Source organism: Carcharodon carcharias, chromosome 2, assembly GCF_017639515.1.
Source record: "Carcharodon carcharias isolate sCarCar2 chromosome 2, sCarCar2.pri, whole genome shotgun sequence".
In the NCBI taxonomy this organism is placed as follows: domain Eukaryota; kingdom Metazoa; phylum Chordata; class Chondrichthyes; order Lamniformes; family Lamnidae; genus Carcharodon; species Carcharodon carcharias.
Genome location: NC_054468.1, coordinates 129,353,511 through 129,370,145, shown reverse-complemented (window position 1 = coordinate 129,370,145; position 16,635 = coordinate 129,353,511). Strand labels below are relative to the sequence as shown.

General features: G+C 44.7%; 1 protein-coding gene across 1 annotated transcript; it reads left to right on the top strand.

Annotated features, from left to right (window-relative positions):
- Positions 1–9,177: 9,177 nt before the first annotated feature.
- LOC121288217 (sterile alpha motif domain-containing protein 5-like) lies at positions 9,178–11,372 on the top strand. Its single transcript, XM_041206672.1, has 2 exons — positions 9,178–9,811; positions 11,223–11,372. Exons 1-2 carry the CDS (start codon positions 9,350–9,352, stop codon positions 11,370–11,372), a joined length of 612 nt encoding a protein of 203 aa, XP_041062606.1. The 5' UTR covers positions 9,178–9,349.
- The last annotated feature ends 5,263 nt before the right edge of the window (positions 11,373–16,635 follow it).

Here is a 16,635-nt window from a genome sequence, read left to right as displayed (position 1 = left end):
GGAAACACGCCGTTTCCATGGTGGGCGGGCTCTCATTCACCTGCCAAGCCATTACCTCACTGCTTCATCACACTGGGCACCGTATTTAAAGATCAGCTGCACACACACCTCTCAGTGCTTCCAGCCCATGACTGCTGCACAGAAGACATGACCCTGAAAGGCAATAAGACCGCAGACCCCAGGTTCAAAGATGCATCCATTGAGCACCTTTTGGATGCAATGGGGGCTCGTCATGATGTCCTCTACCCCCCACTCTGGCTGCAGGAGGGGCAGCAACATCACTAACCCAGCTTTGGAGGCATTGGCAGAGATGGTCAGTGCCAATGGCCTGCAAAAGAGGACAGTCACCCAGTGCCGCAAGGGGATGAATGACATATTAATGATGCCTACACCTCAATGGTGCTTGCCATTGCTGCCACAATGTCGTGGGCAGGCATCACAGAGTTCCATCTTTTTCTCTGTGTGCTCTCAGCACCTTTAAGGTGGGGCTGGCCCCCATCTCTTCAGCATCTGTGACCTGAAGGGCTCCCGTGCTGAAGGTGGACAAAGGATCAGATGCTTTTAAATTTTCATGGCTGCATCTCCGTGATATGACCCTGATCGCAGCACGCATGCATGCTGCCCTTGGCCAGACAGGAGTCAGACATTCTCAGAGGCTATGTGAAGATCTATGAATTGTTCTCGTTGCATTTCGTCGTCATCACCCTGCAATCGAGCGACTCTTTTGACCTCCACTGCGTCTCCACGACAGGACCATTATCACAGAGGGTAAGTGCGCTGCCATAAGCCAGACTGGAGTCAAACGTTCACAGGTGCAATGTGATGACCTATGGTGTCTCCTCACTGCATGTCGTCATCATCCTCCACAAATCTAGCAGCTATGAGGACCTCCCGAGTGCACCAGTGTGAGGGCCTCATTGCCGTCATCATCGCCTTCGAGGACCACCTCACCCCCATCGCTGCCTACATCCTCCTCATCAGAGGAGACCTCCAGCTCCTACATCTCTTCAGCCAGCTCTTCGCCCCATTAGAGTGCCAGGTTGTAAAGGGCACAGCAGGCGACAACGATGCATGACACCCTCTGTGGACTATATTGCAAGGCCCCACCAGACCGATCCAGGCACGGGAACCTTATTTTCAGCATTCCAATGGTTTGCTCCACCAAAGTGTGAGTTGCAGCATGAGTCTCGTGGACCCTGGAAGGCATCAGGGATATGTGACCGACTGAGAATGTAGGAGTCGTGGACACCCCCTGGTGGTCACATACCAGCCACACATTCAGCGAATGGAAGCTCTTGTGGTTGGTATAGTTGACCCTTTGTTGCAACGGAAACCTGAGAGCCATATGAGTGCAGTCGACCGCACCTTGCACCTATGGGAAGCCTGAGATCTGGGCAAATCTAATCGCTCTTGCATCCTGGCTCTCCTAGTCATGGGCAAAACACACAAAGTCGTGCGCCCTCGCGAAGATGACCTCATGGATGCATTTGTGGATGGACGCTTGGGATATCCCATGGAGCTCACCTGTGGAACCCTAAAAAGAGCCACTGGCATAAAAATTGAGCACCGCGGTCACTTTCACAGCCACTGGCAGTGGATGTCCCCGTGGCACCAAATCCTGTAGCAGCTGGCAGATGTGACTGACCAGTTCCCTAGATGTGTGCAGTCTTTGGCGGCACTGGTTCTCGGTCATCTGCAGGAATGAAAGACGGCATCTCTGGAACCTGGGTCTACCTAGATGCTGACCAATGACGGCTCACTTTGGCTCTTCGGGGGCATGTGCAGGAGCCCCAGCTGCCCCTTCTTGCTGAAGTTGCTGCTCCTTCCCCTGCACACCCAGGTGCCTCAGTTGCTCCCTTTTTCTTCATCTTCAATCTCTGTACACCACAAGGCATACAGCTAGTTCACCAGGCTCCATGATCCTGATGTTTACTCCTGCAGGAAGAAAGAGGGAGGTGAGAGGGATTAGCCTGGGCGTACCAAGAACCTCTCTTTTTTAAGTCTCGCGGCCCCTTAACACATCCCAGACAGTGCTGGCCACCACTTGGATGGCCAGAGATTATTACGCTGCATGGCTGTCCAAGATCCCACCCACCTCTGCCCCACTCCACCTAATCTATTGGCAGCAGCCTTGCCCATTGGACTACATGTTGTGCTTTCAGCTCAGGCACAGACATTCTCCTAACCCACACTGCAAGGCTGCGCTGTTAGCTTGAACCATGGAGAGACTGGTCCAAACCAGGATGATGACATTGCAAGGGGCTGTGAGCGCCTCCAGCAGTGACTGCTCCATGGCCAGCTTTAGCAAGGAGATTATACAACGTGCTCAGTCGCCCAACTGTTCTGCAGTCCAGTACTACACTCATTAGTTTGCAGATCTAACCTATTTACTTATACCTCAAACTTAACACCTCTATCCTTTTCATGTTTTAACCGCACCCCCCTCCCCTGCAGATAACCTGACTCCTATTAAACTCTGCCCACCTTAATTAAATCACATACATACACACAGCTTTCTTTACAGAATAACACAATATTCCCCAAAAATATTTTAAAAAAACACCCATTTTCACATCTACCTCTTTAGCAAAAAAAAATGAACCATTATAATTCCAAAAAGATGGTTTCATTTTTCAACCCATTTATTATTCCTTACTATGTTTAGCTATACAAACAAAACTATTGCACTATAGTGTACATGAAAATATATGCACAAGTCTTTTGTAAAACTGGAGTTCATTCCAGTCCATTCTCCATTTGCTAATATCCAAGTTCTTTTCAATTTTAAACTCTTGACAACGCATCTGTAATCAAATTTTCTCATCCGACCACATGTATAATTTGTAAATTGAACAGCTGCAATAATAAACTCCACCAAAACAGTCTTGCGTTTCTGTTCCGAAACTTTTCCAGAAACTTCAAAGGATTGTGGTCAGTATATATAACTGTCTGTGAAGAATTGTTTGCAACATATACTTCAAAATGCTGCAAAGCTAACACCAAACTTAGTCTCTTTCTCCATAGTTGAATATTTCTTGTGGTGTACATTCACCTTCCTTGAGAAATATCCTACCAGCTTCTCAATTCTAGTTCATCTCCTTGTAGCAACGTGGCACCAACGCCAACATCACTGGTATCAATAATCAACTTAAGCCGCTTTGTATAATCAGGTACTGATAAAACAAGTATTGTTGTTCATACAGCTTTCAAGCTGTCAAATGCATTCTGAAACTCCTGTGTCCGTTGGAATTTTCTGTTTTTTAATAATCCAGTCAGTGGAGCAACTGCACTGCTGAAGTTTGGCACAAATGTCCAATAAAATCCACTCATTCCTCGAAATCTCAAAACTTCCCGTTTTGCTGTAGTCATTGTGAATTCCACAATAACTTTTACTTTTGTATCTCATGGGGCCACCTGTTAATGTCCAACAGTGTGGCCTAAATATGTAACTTGCGGTCTCACAAATTCACTTTTGGCCAAATTCACAACCAAATTGGCTTCCTGTAGTCGATCAAATAGTTCCTCTAAATGTTGTAAATGCTCCTCCCACGTTTGATTGAATATTATTAGCACCTCAATCACTTTGTTTGTTACCTCTAAATGTTGCTAGTGCAGTTTTCATACCAAAGGGCATTACTTTGCATTGAAATAGACCATCCTGCATCATGAAAGCTGATATCCCTTTTGCTCTTTCCAATAAGGGAGGGTACTTGCCAATATGCTCGCAGCAAGTCAATTTTTGTGATTGACTCTCCCACTTTCTCAATACAATCCTCCAATTGTAGAGTAAGATTTGAATCTGCTTTTGTTACTGCATTCATTTTTTGGTAATCAATACATAGTCTTTGTGATCCACCCAGTTTCGGTGCCATTGCAATGAGTGAACCCCAATTACTGTGTATGGGCTCTGTCATTTTGAAGCAGAAATTCAATTTCTTTCTGCACTTGAGCTAATTTTACTGGATTTACTCTACATGAATGTTGCCTTATTGAACCTGAATTCTCCACATCAACGTCATGTGCAGCTAAATCAGTTTATTTCCACAAATTGCTTTGTGTGACTGCAATAGTTCTTTTAAATCACTTTCCTGGAAGGTAATGCAATATTACATCTAGATTCTTAAGCACCGCCTCATTGTGCAATTTAATCTGAGGAAGATCAGTTTCAGAATCCTTATTTTCTGCCTCCATTTCCTTACCTACAACGACCAGTACCTCAACCTGTTTATCCTCTGTCAAAGTATTTTTTGAGCATATTTACATTGCATACTCATGAACTCCTTTTATCTGGGCTATTTACGACATAATTTACCTCACTCAGTCTCTTTTCGATCTGGTAAGGTACATTAAAACTTGCCTTCAACAGTTTGCCTGACACTGACAACAATACTAACACTTTTTCCCCAGCCACGAGCCTTTGCCCTTTTGTCTGTCTTTGCCTTCGTCACTTGTTGTGATACCTTTAATGTTTTCTAGCTAGTTCACATGCCTTGCTTAATCTGTCTCTGAATTTCATCACATAATCCAGTGTCAACAAATAAAGTTGTTTCAGGACTTTGATTCACTTTTTTCTCCTGAATCAGTTTGAGTGGTCCCCTTCATGATCATAAATTAATTCGAAAGAACTGAACCCTGTTGATTCAATAGGGGCATTCCTAATGGCAAGCAACAAGGATGGAATCCCTCGATCCCAATCATGTGTATAGTCTTGACTATATGCTCTAATCTTCTTTAAAGTCTGATGCCACCTTTCTAAGGCACCTTATGATTCAGGGTGATAGACTGACGACCTAAATTGCTTTATTCCTAGGCCGTTCATTACTAATTTAAACAGCTGTGACATAAAACACGAAACTCGATCCCTGATCCGACTGTATTTTTTTTGGTAATCCATATCTTGTGAAGAATTTGGTCATCTCCTCTACAATCACCTTTGCTGTAATTTTCGTTAAAGGTCTTGCTTCTGGGAATCTTGTGGACACGTCCATGATTGTCAGCAAGTACTGATTCCCACTTTCAGTTTTAGGGAGGGGTCCGACACGATCAATCAGGACCCTGTTAAAAGGTTCCTCAAATCTTGGAATTGGAATACAAGGTGCAGGCTTAATTACTGCCTGAAGTTTGCCTCACCTAATGTGTGACATGTTTGACAGAATTTGACTACATCTTTATGTAGTTCAGGCCAATAGAAAGGCTTTTGTATCTTGACTTGAGTTTTCCTAATTCCCAAATGTCCAGCCATCGGAATTTCATGAGCCACTCTCAAACTTTCATTCCGGTACCCAGATGGTATCACTACTTAGTGTGCTATCTCATATATTGGCTAAACAGCAGCTTCCCTGATCTTTTTGCTTTGTCTGTCATCTAAATATGTCTTAATATTTACTGGAATGCTATTTCTAAATCCTTCTATTGTCATAACCTCTCTTACATTTTCAAAAGTCTTGTCTAATTTTAATGCCCTGAACCATTGATCCCAGATAATTTCTTTTTCTCTTGCAAATTCCACATAAGCCTGACTTAAATCTTTTCCTTTGAGTTCTAAACCTCAACTGATGAGCTTCAGGGAAAGCTCATAAGCATTTAGTATTGCCTTTTTCACTAGCTCATCATCTGCAGATTGCTCCTCTGATAAGCTGTACCTGACAAAACACTTTGAAATTGCATTGGCCAAGAGATGTTACATAGCTATCTTTTCAAATGAGGTGAAATATCTTTCACCTCCATCCTCTAAATTTAGGCACTAACCAGAGATTTTTAGTTAAGTCAAATTTCTCAAAGGAATCAAAGTCACCATCTGAACCATTACCTCTCCTTTCTTCTTCATTCTAAGATTCACTTTAGACAATTAATACTGTCTGGCTTCTTTCTGTCTCTGAAGCTCTCTATCCCTTTCCCTTTCCTCACTTGCTAACTTCTCGCTCTCTGAAGTTCAAGATCAAGCTTTTTCATTTTTATCTCTAATCTTTTCTTTTGCCTGCTTCTCTTTTTCCATTGAAGTTTTTTATTTCTATTTCTTTTAATCTGTCTTTCTCTTTTACCAGCTTTGTCATAATGCTGTTGGCAGGGAGTTCGAAGATTTTGACGATGAAGGAACGGTGATATATGTCCAGGATGGTGTGTGACTTGCAAGCTAACTTGGAGTTGATGATACTCCCATGCACCTGCTGCCCTTGTCCTTCTAGGTGATGGAGGTTGCAAATTTCAGATGTGCTGCATATGGCCAGAGGTGTGACCCAAAGGCTATGTGTTGGTTGCTGCTGCGAAAGCCATCAAGTAAATAAAACATTCATCAGGCTTGGCTCCAGTGTACGTATTGAAAGATCTTTGGAAGAGATCACCACTTCCAGTCAGTCTCAAAACAACTTGCATTTGTATGGCACCTTTAATGTAGCAAAATGCCCTAAGGGGTGATACTCAAAACAAAAGTTGACACTGAGCCACATAGAGATATTAGGACAGGTGAAAGCGGTACATAAGAAATAATACACCATGCAGCCCATCGAGCCTGCTCTGCCATTCAATAAAATTGTGGCTGAACATTTATCTCGACTCCACTTTCCTGCCCTATCCCCGTATCCCGATTCCCTTTGTGCCCATAAAACTAGCCATCTCAATATTGAATATACATACTCATCGGCTGAGCATCCATAGCCTTCTGGGATACAGCATTCCAAAGATGCACAACCCTCTTGAGAGAATGTCAGTGCTAAATGCTGAGCCTTTAGGTTGAGACTATGACCCCTAGTTCTAATCGCTCCAGTCAGGAGAAACACCATCTGCCCTGTCAAATCCTCTTATCATTTTATATGTTTCAATGAGGGGATCAGCTCTCATTCTTCAAAACTCCAGTGAATATAAGTCCATTCTACTCAATCTCTTCTAAAAGCACAGCCCTCTCAACCTAATCAATCTGGCAAATCTTCATTGCATCCCCTCTAAGGCAAGTATATTGTTCCTTAAGTAAGGAGACCCAAACTGTACACCAGGTGTGGTCTCACCAAAGCTCTATACAACTGCAGCAAGACTTCCTTATTCTTATACTATAATCCCCTTGTAATAAAGGCCAGCAGATGACTTGCCTTGCTATTTACTTGTCCTGGACGTAAACTCTGAGACAGGCAATGGGTTCTGGTGTGGTGCTGTGCCACTGCTGGGGGCTGACCTGGAGCTGGGAGCCAGCTGTTGGCCTGATGCTGGGGTTTGGTGTGGTGCAGGTTTGGAACTGGATGCTGGTTTGGTGCTGGGTGCCAGTGTGGGGCTGGGTGCTGTGTACTGCTTGGGGCTGGGTGCGAGGTGCCACTGTGGAGCTGAGTGCCAGGTGATGGTTGGGAGCTGGGTGCTAGGTGCTGATGTGCAACTTTTGGCTGGATACCAGTTTGGAGCTGGGTGCCGGTGAGGCCCTGGGTGCTCTGTTCTGGTGTGGGGCCTGGGTGCTGGTGAGGGTCCGATTGCCAGTGCAGAGCTGGGGTTGGTGCTGTAGGAAGCTGGGTGCCAGGTGAAGGTGTGGAGCCTGGTGCTGAAAGCCAGTGTGAGGCTGAGTGGCAGGTGTGGTGCTGGGTGCCGAATGCAGATATGGATGCCCCGTGCCACGCTGGGTGCTCGGTGAGGAGCTGGGCGGCGGGTGCTGGGTGTAGAGGACTTGGTGTGGAGCCAGGTGTTCAGTTTGGGGGTTCGATATGGTGCTCGGTTTCGAGCTGGGTGCTCGCTGTGGGTGCGGAGCTGGAGGCTCTGAGTGGAGCCGGAGCTGGGGCTGGTTGTGGATGTTCGGTGTGGTGCTGGCTGACCTTGTGTGTGCTCGGTATGGAGCTGAATGCTCAGTCTGGGGTCTCGGTGCAGAGCTGGGGGCCCCGGTGCGGAGCTGGGAGCTCCAGCTCTGTGAGGAGCTGTACAGCGGGTGCTGGGTGTAGAGCTGAGGGCTTGGTGAGGTGCTGGTGGCTCAGTGTGGAGCTGGGTGTTCAGTCTGGGGGCTCGGTATGGATTTGAGTGCTCGGTGTGGAGCTGGGTGCTTGGTGTGAGAGCTCGGTGTGGAGCTGAATGCTCAGTCTGGGGTCTCAGTGTGGAGCTGAATGCTCGGTGTGGGTGCTCAGTGTGGAGCTGATTGCTCAGTCTGGGGTCTCGGTGTGGAGCTGAATGCTCGGTCTGGGTTCTCGGAGTGGAGCTGAATGCTCGGTGTGGAGCTGAATGCTCAGTTTGGAGCTGGGGGCTCTGTTCAAGAGCTTGGTGTGGAGGCTCGATGTGCTGGATACTGGGTGCCTAGTTTGGGAGCTCAGTGCGGAGATGGGTGCTCAGTGTGGGGCGCTAGGTGTGGAACTGGATGCGGAGCTGGGGAGTGGACCGGGGAGCTGGGAGTGGACCTGGGTGCAGTGCAATGTGCTGAGGGCTGGGTGTGGATCTGGGAGCTGGGTGTGGAGCTCGGTGTGGAGCTAGGTGCGGAACTGGGTGCTGGGTGTGGAGCTGAGTGCAATATGCTGAGTTTGTTGAGCTGGGTGTGGAGCTGAGTGTAGGGCTGGGCAATGAGCTGGGTGTGGATCTGGGAGCGGATCTGGGTGCGGTGCTTGGTGTGGAGCTGGGTGCAATGTGCTGAGTGCTGGGAGCTGGGTTTGGAGCCGGGTGCTGGGCGTGGGGCTGGGTGCTGGGTGCCGGTTGCAGGCTGAGCGCTTGGGGTCGCTGTTCCCTCCCGATCCGCTCTTGCGCTACCCCAGCTCCCCGTTGCGGTCGGGTCCCTGCCGGAGCCGAAAGACTGGAATCCGGAATCGGGAGGGAGCTGCCGGGCTCGCCCTGAGCAGTGACAGTCCGGGAGACTGCGGCACTGGAGCCTGGACAACCGAGCAGGAGAGCTAGCGACTCTCGGGCAGGATCCGCCTGGAGGAAAGGCGAGTGGGGCAGAGGAACATCCAGAGACAGGAGCCGAGAAGAGGAGCTAGGGGCGGGGCAGGGGGGTGTGCGCTACCGAACTGCAGAGAGTCTCCATCCAGACCTGATCCGAGTGAGGGACTAGACTCGAACCCCTATCTAATCCTAATCATCATCCCAAATTTTACCTTAGTAACTTTCATTCTCATTTCAACCCTAATTCTAATGCTATTCCAGCCCCCACCGCCCCCCCCCCCCCATTTAATCCTAATCCAATTTTAATTCTAATACCAATCCCAACCCCAACCTAATCTCTCTCTCAATCCCAACACTAATGACAATCCTAATGCAAATACCAACTTTAACCTCATTTCCCAAAGGTGTCCCACACCTAATCCCAACTCATCTTTATCTAATCTTTACCTGTAATCCCAACCCCAATTCCCACCCTGACTCACTCAGTGACCACTGTATTTGAATCTCCCTTTGCCCAATGGGTACTAACATTGTGCTGGAGTGGCTTAAGAGCCTGAAATTGTCCCAGTACACGGAATCCTTCATGGACAATGGCTATGATGACCTGGAGGTTTGCAAACAGATTGGAGAGCCAGACTTGGATGCCATTGGGGTTGAGGTTCCTAGACACCGGAAACTCATCAAGGCGGCCGTGGCACGTCTCTGTGAGGAAGAAGAAACTGGCACCGTGGTCTACTTCACTTTGGAGCCACGGGCTGCATCCTTTTGTCAGCCTTACAATTATACCAACCTGAAGGAATACCAACCCAGACTGAGGACTGTGCTGTGGAGGAGAGCACAAAGAACCAGTAGAGAATTGCAGAATAATGTGACATCCAGCAGGCGAGCCAGTCATAAGAAAAGAATTATTTACTCCAAGCTCATACTGAAGATCAGGAATAAACGGCTTCGGGGCAGCAAAACTCCTTACTCTAATAAGGTGAGTGATGGGCAGTGGAGAAAGGAGTCCCCTTTATCCCTAATGACTGTTTTGTGAAGATATCATGTACAGGTACAACACAGCAAGTGAAGGGGATTAAAATAGTCAATGTGATTTACGTTAAAAGGTGGGCTGATGAATAGAACTTCGTACCAGACATACGAGAGTTTTACCTTGTAACACAGTTAATTTTATCTAGGATGAAGAGGTAACTCACCACCACCACTTCAAAGGCAATTAGGGATGGGCAACAAATGTTGGTTTTGCCAGCAATGCCCATTTCCCATGCAAAAAAAAGCATGCAGAGGGTAAAAGGTCATTTAAAGGGGTGTGACCTTTTTGGCCATATTGCTGGAATGTGTAAAGCAATCACAAATATTGGAATCTGGTCACTTGTTTGATACGAATAGATGGGAATTTTTGTTCCCTAAGGATATACAGGTATCTGGTGGGAACATGAGTTATCTGTGGACAGGGATCTGTTGGGTATTTGAGTTTTGCACAGCAATATAGATGTTTATCTGGAGATGCATTTATGTGGATGTTTGAGTTTTGTAGGGAATTATAGGAATCTGTCTGACATTTGAACTTGGTATAATACTGCAGGAATCTATAGGCAGAAACATCCAAATCTGCCCAGTATTTGAGTCTATATAGAACATAGGAATTTGGGCATTTGACCTCTGCACTGATAGAAGAATATGCCTTAGTGTCTCGGTTCTGTGATGATATATAATCTGCTACATGCTTGCGTACCTTAGGGGTACATAACAGTTGACAGATTTTTGAGATTTATGTGCTTCTTTGTGTAATTCATAGATTTAGCGTGGATTCATCAGAATGTAATGCAAGTAGTTAGAAACTCTTATTCAGCAGAGACTTGAGATACTGGATCCATTTTTTTTACTGGAGTGGAGAGGGCTAGGAGGAGATTTAATGGAGTTTTTTTTAAATTCGAGAGAGTTTTGGGAGAGTGGCTGGGGAGTCGGTGATGAAATGTCCTTGATTTTAAAATTGTCACTAAGAGAGGTAAGTTGTTGGAGCATGAAATGCTTTGCTACAGGGAATGGTTGTTTCTGTGAAGGGAAAATTGGATGAATATGTGCAGCAGACCAAGATACAGAGTGGTGGCAAGTGCACACGGTAATGGGATTGGTTTTTGGAGTGATCTAGCAAACAACTTGATGTGGACACAATGGGTTCAACTTTGCTAACATTTACGATAATAAAGGGATATATAGTGTATGCACATTCTGTACAGCATGTAATATGTTGTATATTTGAGCCCCACAAGGCACAGTTATGGGAATGTGTTGAGCATTTGAGGTGCATAGGGTTGTCGCATTTGAGATACCTATCTCCCTGTAGAACTCAAGTAACACACAGTTTCTTCTATATCTTACCAATTCAGGTATGGCGCAAGTACCTCTCTGAGTTTAGTGGTGTCAGCCATTCCCTGAAGCAATCCAGTTTTATGCCGGAAGGAAAAGACACAATCATGCCCTCTGTTAACCTGCACTCAATTAAAAGCTGGTCAGTCACCCCGAGGGGAATGACATGAACAAGGATCTATTGCAAAATCTGTGTCTGAATGAAGAAATTCAACATGCTTCAGTTGTTTCACCGGGGACAAGAGAGCCGAAAAAATCCTGAGTGTTAAACATCCTTTAAAAGGGAAAAAATTAGATCAGTGAATTAATTCCAGGCTTAATCTATCCTCCAGACAGTTTGTCATGGAGAAACTCAGTTCTTTCATTCTGTTTGTTACAGGGTTGTCAGAGCAACATTTTCCCTCATTTGGATTTCTGTATGAGTACTGAGGTGGCTGCTGTTGTGTTGTGAAGATATTTTTACCCTTGTCAGTTTGGTGAAAGGTACAGAATGTGGACTTCATTGCACCGAATCGTGCAACAAAAAAAAGATGGCCGAACATTAGAATTCCCAGCAATTTAAAAATATACAAACTGGATTGACACCCATGCCCCTGATGGGCATGATTTCTTGCAAGTTGTTTGTCTCCCAAGCATGCTCAATATTCCTGAGATCACAATCCTCTGTCAATCACACCAATCAGCAACTTCATTCAGTCACCCTGTTGCCTGGGAAACCTTTCCTCAGCAGCAAACGATGTGTGCCTGACAACCAGTTTGACACTGAATTGAAAATTGAAAGTGACCCCTTGTTACACCAAGGCTGGGTAGTTTGGCAGAGCACTAAAATGATTGGGATTTTAAGGAGCACTGCGTATTGTGTTGAAGAAATCTCTTATAATTATTCCTTTTGATAGCGAGCCAACATTATTGTTTTAATACCATTAAAAACAAATAAATTAAAATCCACTTGAGTAAACATGCCAGGCATTTTAAAGGCACTCGCCATTGAAATCCAGGCAGATCCAAAGTTAAAGAGAACTGACAATGGATTTCTAAAACCTGTTATAAATTAAATAATGGTGACATGTTACAGTATCTCCTGAGAAAGATTATGTGGCATTGTGACAATATCTTCTGAAAGGCATAATGTGGAAATAACGCAGCACCTCCTGAGAGTGAACATGGGGAATTATGACTGTATCGTCTGGGAAATAATTTGGAAATGAGAAAATATGAGAAATAATGTGGAAAGGTAGTTTATCCAGAGACAGGTAACGGAACTGTTGAAATATTTTCTGAGCGAGACAATGTGGAAATAATAACGTACCTCAAAGAGAGAATAGAAAATGATGCGGCATCTGTTAAGGCAGATAACTTGGGAATTGTTACGTTATCTCCTCAGAGAGTGAGTGTGAAATTTTTGCAGGATGTCCGGGGACCAATAAAGTGGAAATGTGAAATCTCTGGAAAAGATTGTGCATAAATGTGGCAATATCTCCTGCAAGGGAAAAAGTAGAAATGTTACAGTCTACCTTGGGAGATTACAATGTTTCCTGGGAGTTAATGTGGAAGTTCTCCATTTGTTTTTGAGAGAGAGATCATGTGAAAATATGCCTGATAGATGCAATATTTCCTGGTAGTTAAATGTGCAAATGTTGCAGAACCACATGAAAAATACTTGGAAATGTCACTCCATCTCCTGAGGCAGATAATGTGGAAATGTTATAATGTGTATTAGGAAGCATAATGTGGAAATGTGATAATATATATTCGGGATAATGTGAAAATGTTATACTCCCTCTGAGAGATAATGTGGAAAAGGTACAGCATCTCCTGAGAGAGGTAATGTGGAAATGTGACAATATCACCTGAGAGAGAAAGAATATGGAAATTTCTTACAATAGAGGGAGTGTGACTATATCCCCTGACAGATGATGTGTGGCAAAATCTCCCAATAAACATATTTCTGTCTGACAAGGCTGATCAATGCAGTATCTCTTGAGAGAGATAACGTGGAATAGTGGCACCTGAGAGACATAATGTGCAAATGTTATAGTATCTTGTGACAGGAATAATGTGGAAATGTGACTATTTCCTGAGAGATAATGTGCAGATGTTAACAGTATCTCCTAAGGCTGATAACATGGAATTGTTACACGATCCCCTCAAAGAGATAATGTGAAATTGTTGCAGAATGTCCTGAGACTGATACGGTGCAAATTTTTAAATCCTTTCATGAGATGTGGGCATCGTTGGCAAGGCCACCATTTGTTCCCCATCCTAATTGCCCTTGAACTGAGTGGCTTGCTCGGCCATTTCAGAGGGCAGTTAAGAGTCAAACACATTGTTGTGGGTCTGGAGTTACATGTAGGCCAGACCAGGTAAGGATGGCAGATTTCCTTCCCTAAAGGGCGTTAGTGAATCAGATGTTTTTTTTTAACCAAACAATGGTTTCATGGTCACCATCACTGAGACTAGCTTTATATTCCAGATTATTTTTATTAATCGTGTTTAAATTCCATCAGTGCTGTGGAGAGATTTGAACCCCTGCCCCCAGAGCATTTGCTTGGGCATCTGGATTACGAGTCCAGTAGCATTGCCTCTAGGCCACCATCGCTCCGTCTCCTGTAAAATTTAATGTGTACATACGATAGTACTTTCTGCAAGAAATCAGCCACAGTCTATCTTCAAATAAAATCTGGAAACAAGACAATATAATCTGGGAGTTAATTTGGAAGTGCTACATGATCTTCTAAGAGAGACACAGAATGTGGGAATGTTACAACATCTGAGAGAATTTGGAAATAATGCAATATTTCTTAAGCAAGAATGTTGGGAAGTGACCATCTCCTGAGAGAGATAATGAGGCATTTATTCAGCGACTACTGAGACAGATGTGCAAATGATACGGTATCTCCTGAGAGGGAGCATGTGGAAATGTGACAATATCTCCTCAGAAATAATGTGGAAATGATAAAATATCTCAAATATAGGGTTGAAATGTGACAGTGCCTCATGAGAGATAATATGGAGTCGTTACCAAATCTCCTGAGAAAGATAACATGGAATTGTCAAGTAATCTCTGAAAAACATGTAAATGTTATAGTATCTTTTGACAGAGATACTGTGGAAGTATGAGAGAAGCTCCTGAGAGAAGTACTGTGAAAATGTTATAATAGCTCCTGAGAGGTAATGCAGAACAGGTACAGTAAGAAATGTGGAAATAATATGATATATCATTAAAGAGATAATGGAAATCCTACAGTATCTTGAGAGATAATAGCTCCTATAAAGATCATGTGTAAGTATAACAGGACGTCAGTTATGATCTAGTTGAATGGCAGAGCAGGCTAGAGGGGCTGAATGGTCATCTATTCCTCCTATTTCTGATGTTCTTCCTACAAGAGGTCAAGTAGAAATGATACAGGCCATCTTGGAATGTAATCTGGTAAAATTACAATAGGACCTGGGAGTTAATTTGGAAGTGCTACATTTATGTCCAGAGAGAAAATATGTGGAAATGTTACAATACCTCCTGAGAGAGATGATGCAGAAAAGGTGCAATGCAGATAATGTGGAAATGATGCAGTATTTCCTCAGAAGATATAATGCAAATAGTGCATTACCTTCAGAGACCGATAAATGTAGAAACCTGGCAATATTGTCTAAGAGAGATAACATGGGATTGCTTCAGTAGCACCTGAGAAACCAAATTGCAAATGTTACAGTGTCTTATGACAAAGGTAATGTGGGAAGGTGGCAAAATTCCCTGAAGGGGATACAGTATCATTTGCACACTGTATCTGTGAGGGCAAATAACATGAAATATTACAGTATCTCTTCAAAGAGAAAGTGTAGAATCGTTGCAAGATAGCATGAGACAAATAAGGTAAAAATATGACATTACCTTAAAGAAAAGTACATGTGCAAAGATGACAGTACCTCCTGCAAGAGATCAAGTGAAAATGACACAGGCTACCTTGGAATGTAATCTGGAAATATTACAATATAACCTGGGAATTAATGTGGAAGTGCTTCGTATCTTCCTGAGACACAGAATGTGGAAATGCTACATGGACTCCTGAGAGTGAATGTGCAGATGGATAATCTGGAAATTTTATAATATTTCTTAATGTGAGAAATAATGTGACGTGCCTCCTGAGACTGGTAATGTAGAAATGTGACGTTATCTCCTGAGAGAGGTGATGGGGAAATAATGCAATATTGCCTGAGGGAGATAATGGAGAATTGTTGCAGAGTGTCCTGAGACAGATAAGGTGGAAATGTGACACTGTTTCCTGGAAAAGTTTGTGCGTAAACATGGCAGTGCCTCCAGCAAGATATCAAGTGGAAATGATACAGCCTATCTTAGAATTTAATCTGGAAATATTACAATATTTCCTGGAAGGTAATCTCCAAATTTCACAGCACCTCATGAAAACGATGAGGGAACGTGATGGTGGCCCAGATCTTCTGGTCTCCGGATTGCCAGAGACCGGACTTAAGCCGCAAGATGCCCCTTTGGGAGCCCACAGAAGTCCCAATGCACTGACTCCATGGGAGTTGCCCGGGAAGTTTCAACTTCGGATGGGCAATTCCTCTGCTCCCCGGGAGCCACTGTGGAAAAAGCCTCCAACTTTGAATTAGAGTCAGAAACTTTGGACAGTTCCACTTTACTTACCTGGATAGTTACCCAGGAAATGTTACAGAAAAATCCTAGTCTAACTCCTGGCTTACAAAACAACTGACCCCTTTACCCAATCTCTCCACCCCATCCCCATCCCCACCGACTCCTGATCCCCAGCTTCTCCTAGACCCCTGATTTTCCGCTGACTTCCCCCCACCCCCCCCCCACCAATCTGACATTATTACACCCCTCACAATGAAGCCTGACTCTCCCCTAACTCCCCCACCAAGCCCTGACTCCCTTGACAGCTGCTCCTGAAACTCCCTGACTCACCCCTCCTGAAAACCCGATTCCTGCCCCCTGATGCCCCCCAAATGGCTGACTCCCCCACCCTGAACGGTTGGCTCCCCCATCCTTAACCACTGACTCCCCCCTCGCCGTCTCCCCTCCTCGCCAATCCCTGACTCCCCTCTTCGCCGACCACGGAACACTGTCCCCTCCCTGAACCAGTTCAACCACCAACCGCCCCGCCCATGCACACTCTGAAACACAAGCATTCAATTACACTTTAATCACTCACTTTCATTCTCACTCAAACAATCACTCATTTTCACACTCTCCCAATCAATCACTTTCACTCTCACTCAAACAATCACTCACTTTCACACTCTCCCAATCACTCACTTTCACTCTTACTCAAACAATCACTCACTTTCACTCTTAAACAATCACTCACTTTCACTCTCACTCAAACCATCACTCACTTTCACACTCTCCCAATCAAACACTTTCACTCGCACTCACAATCACTCACTTTCACACCG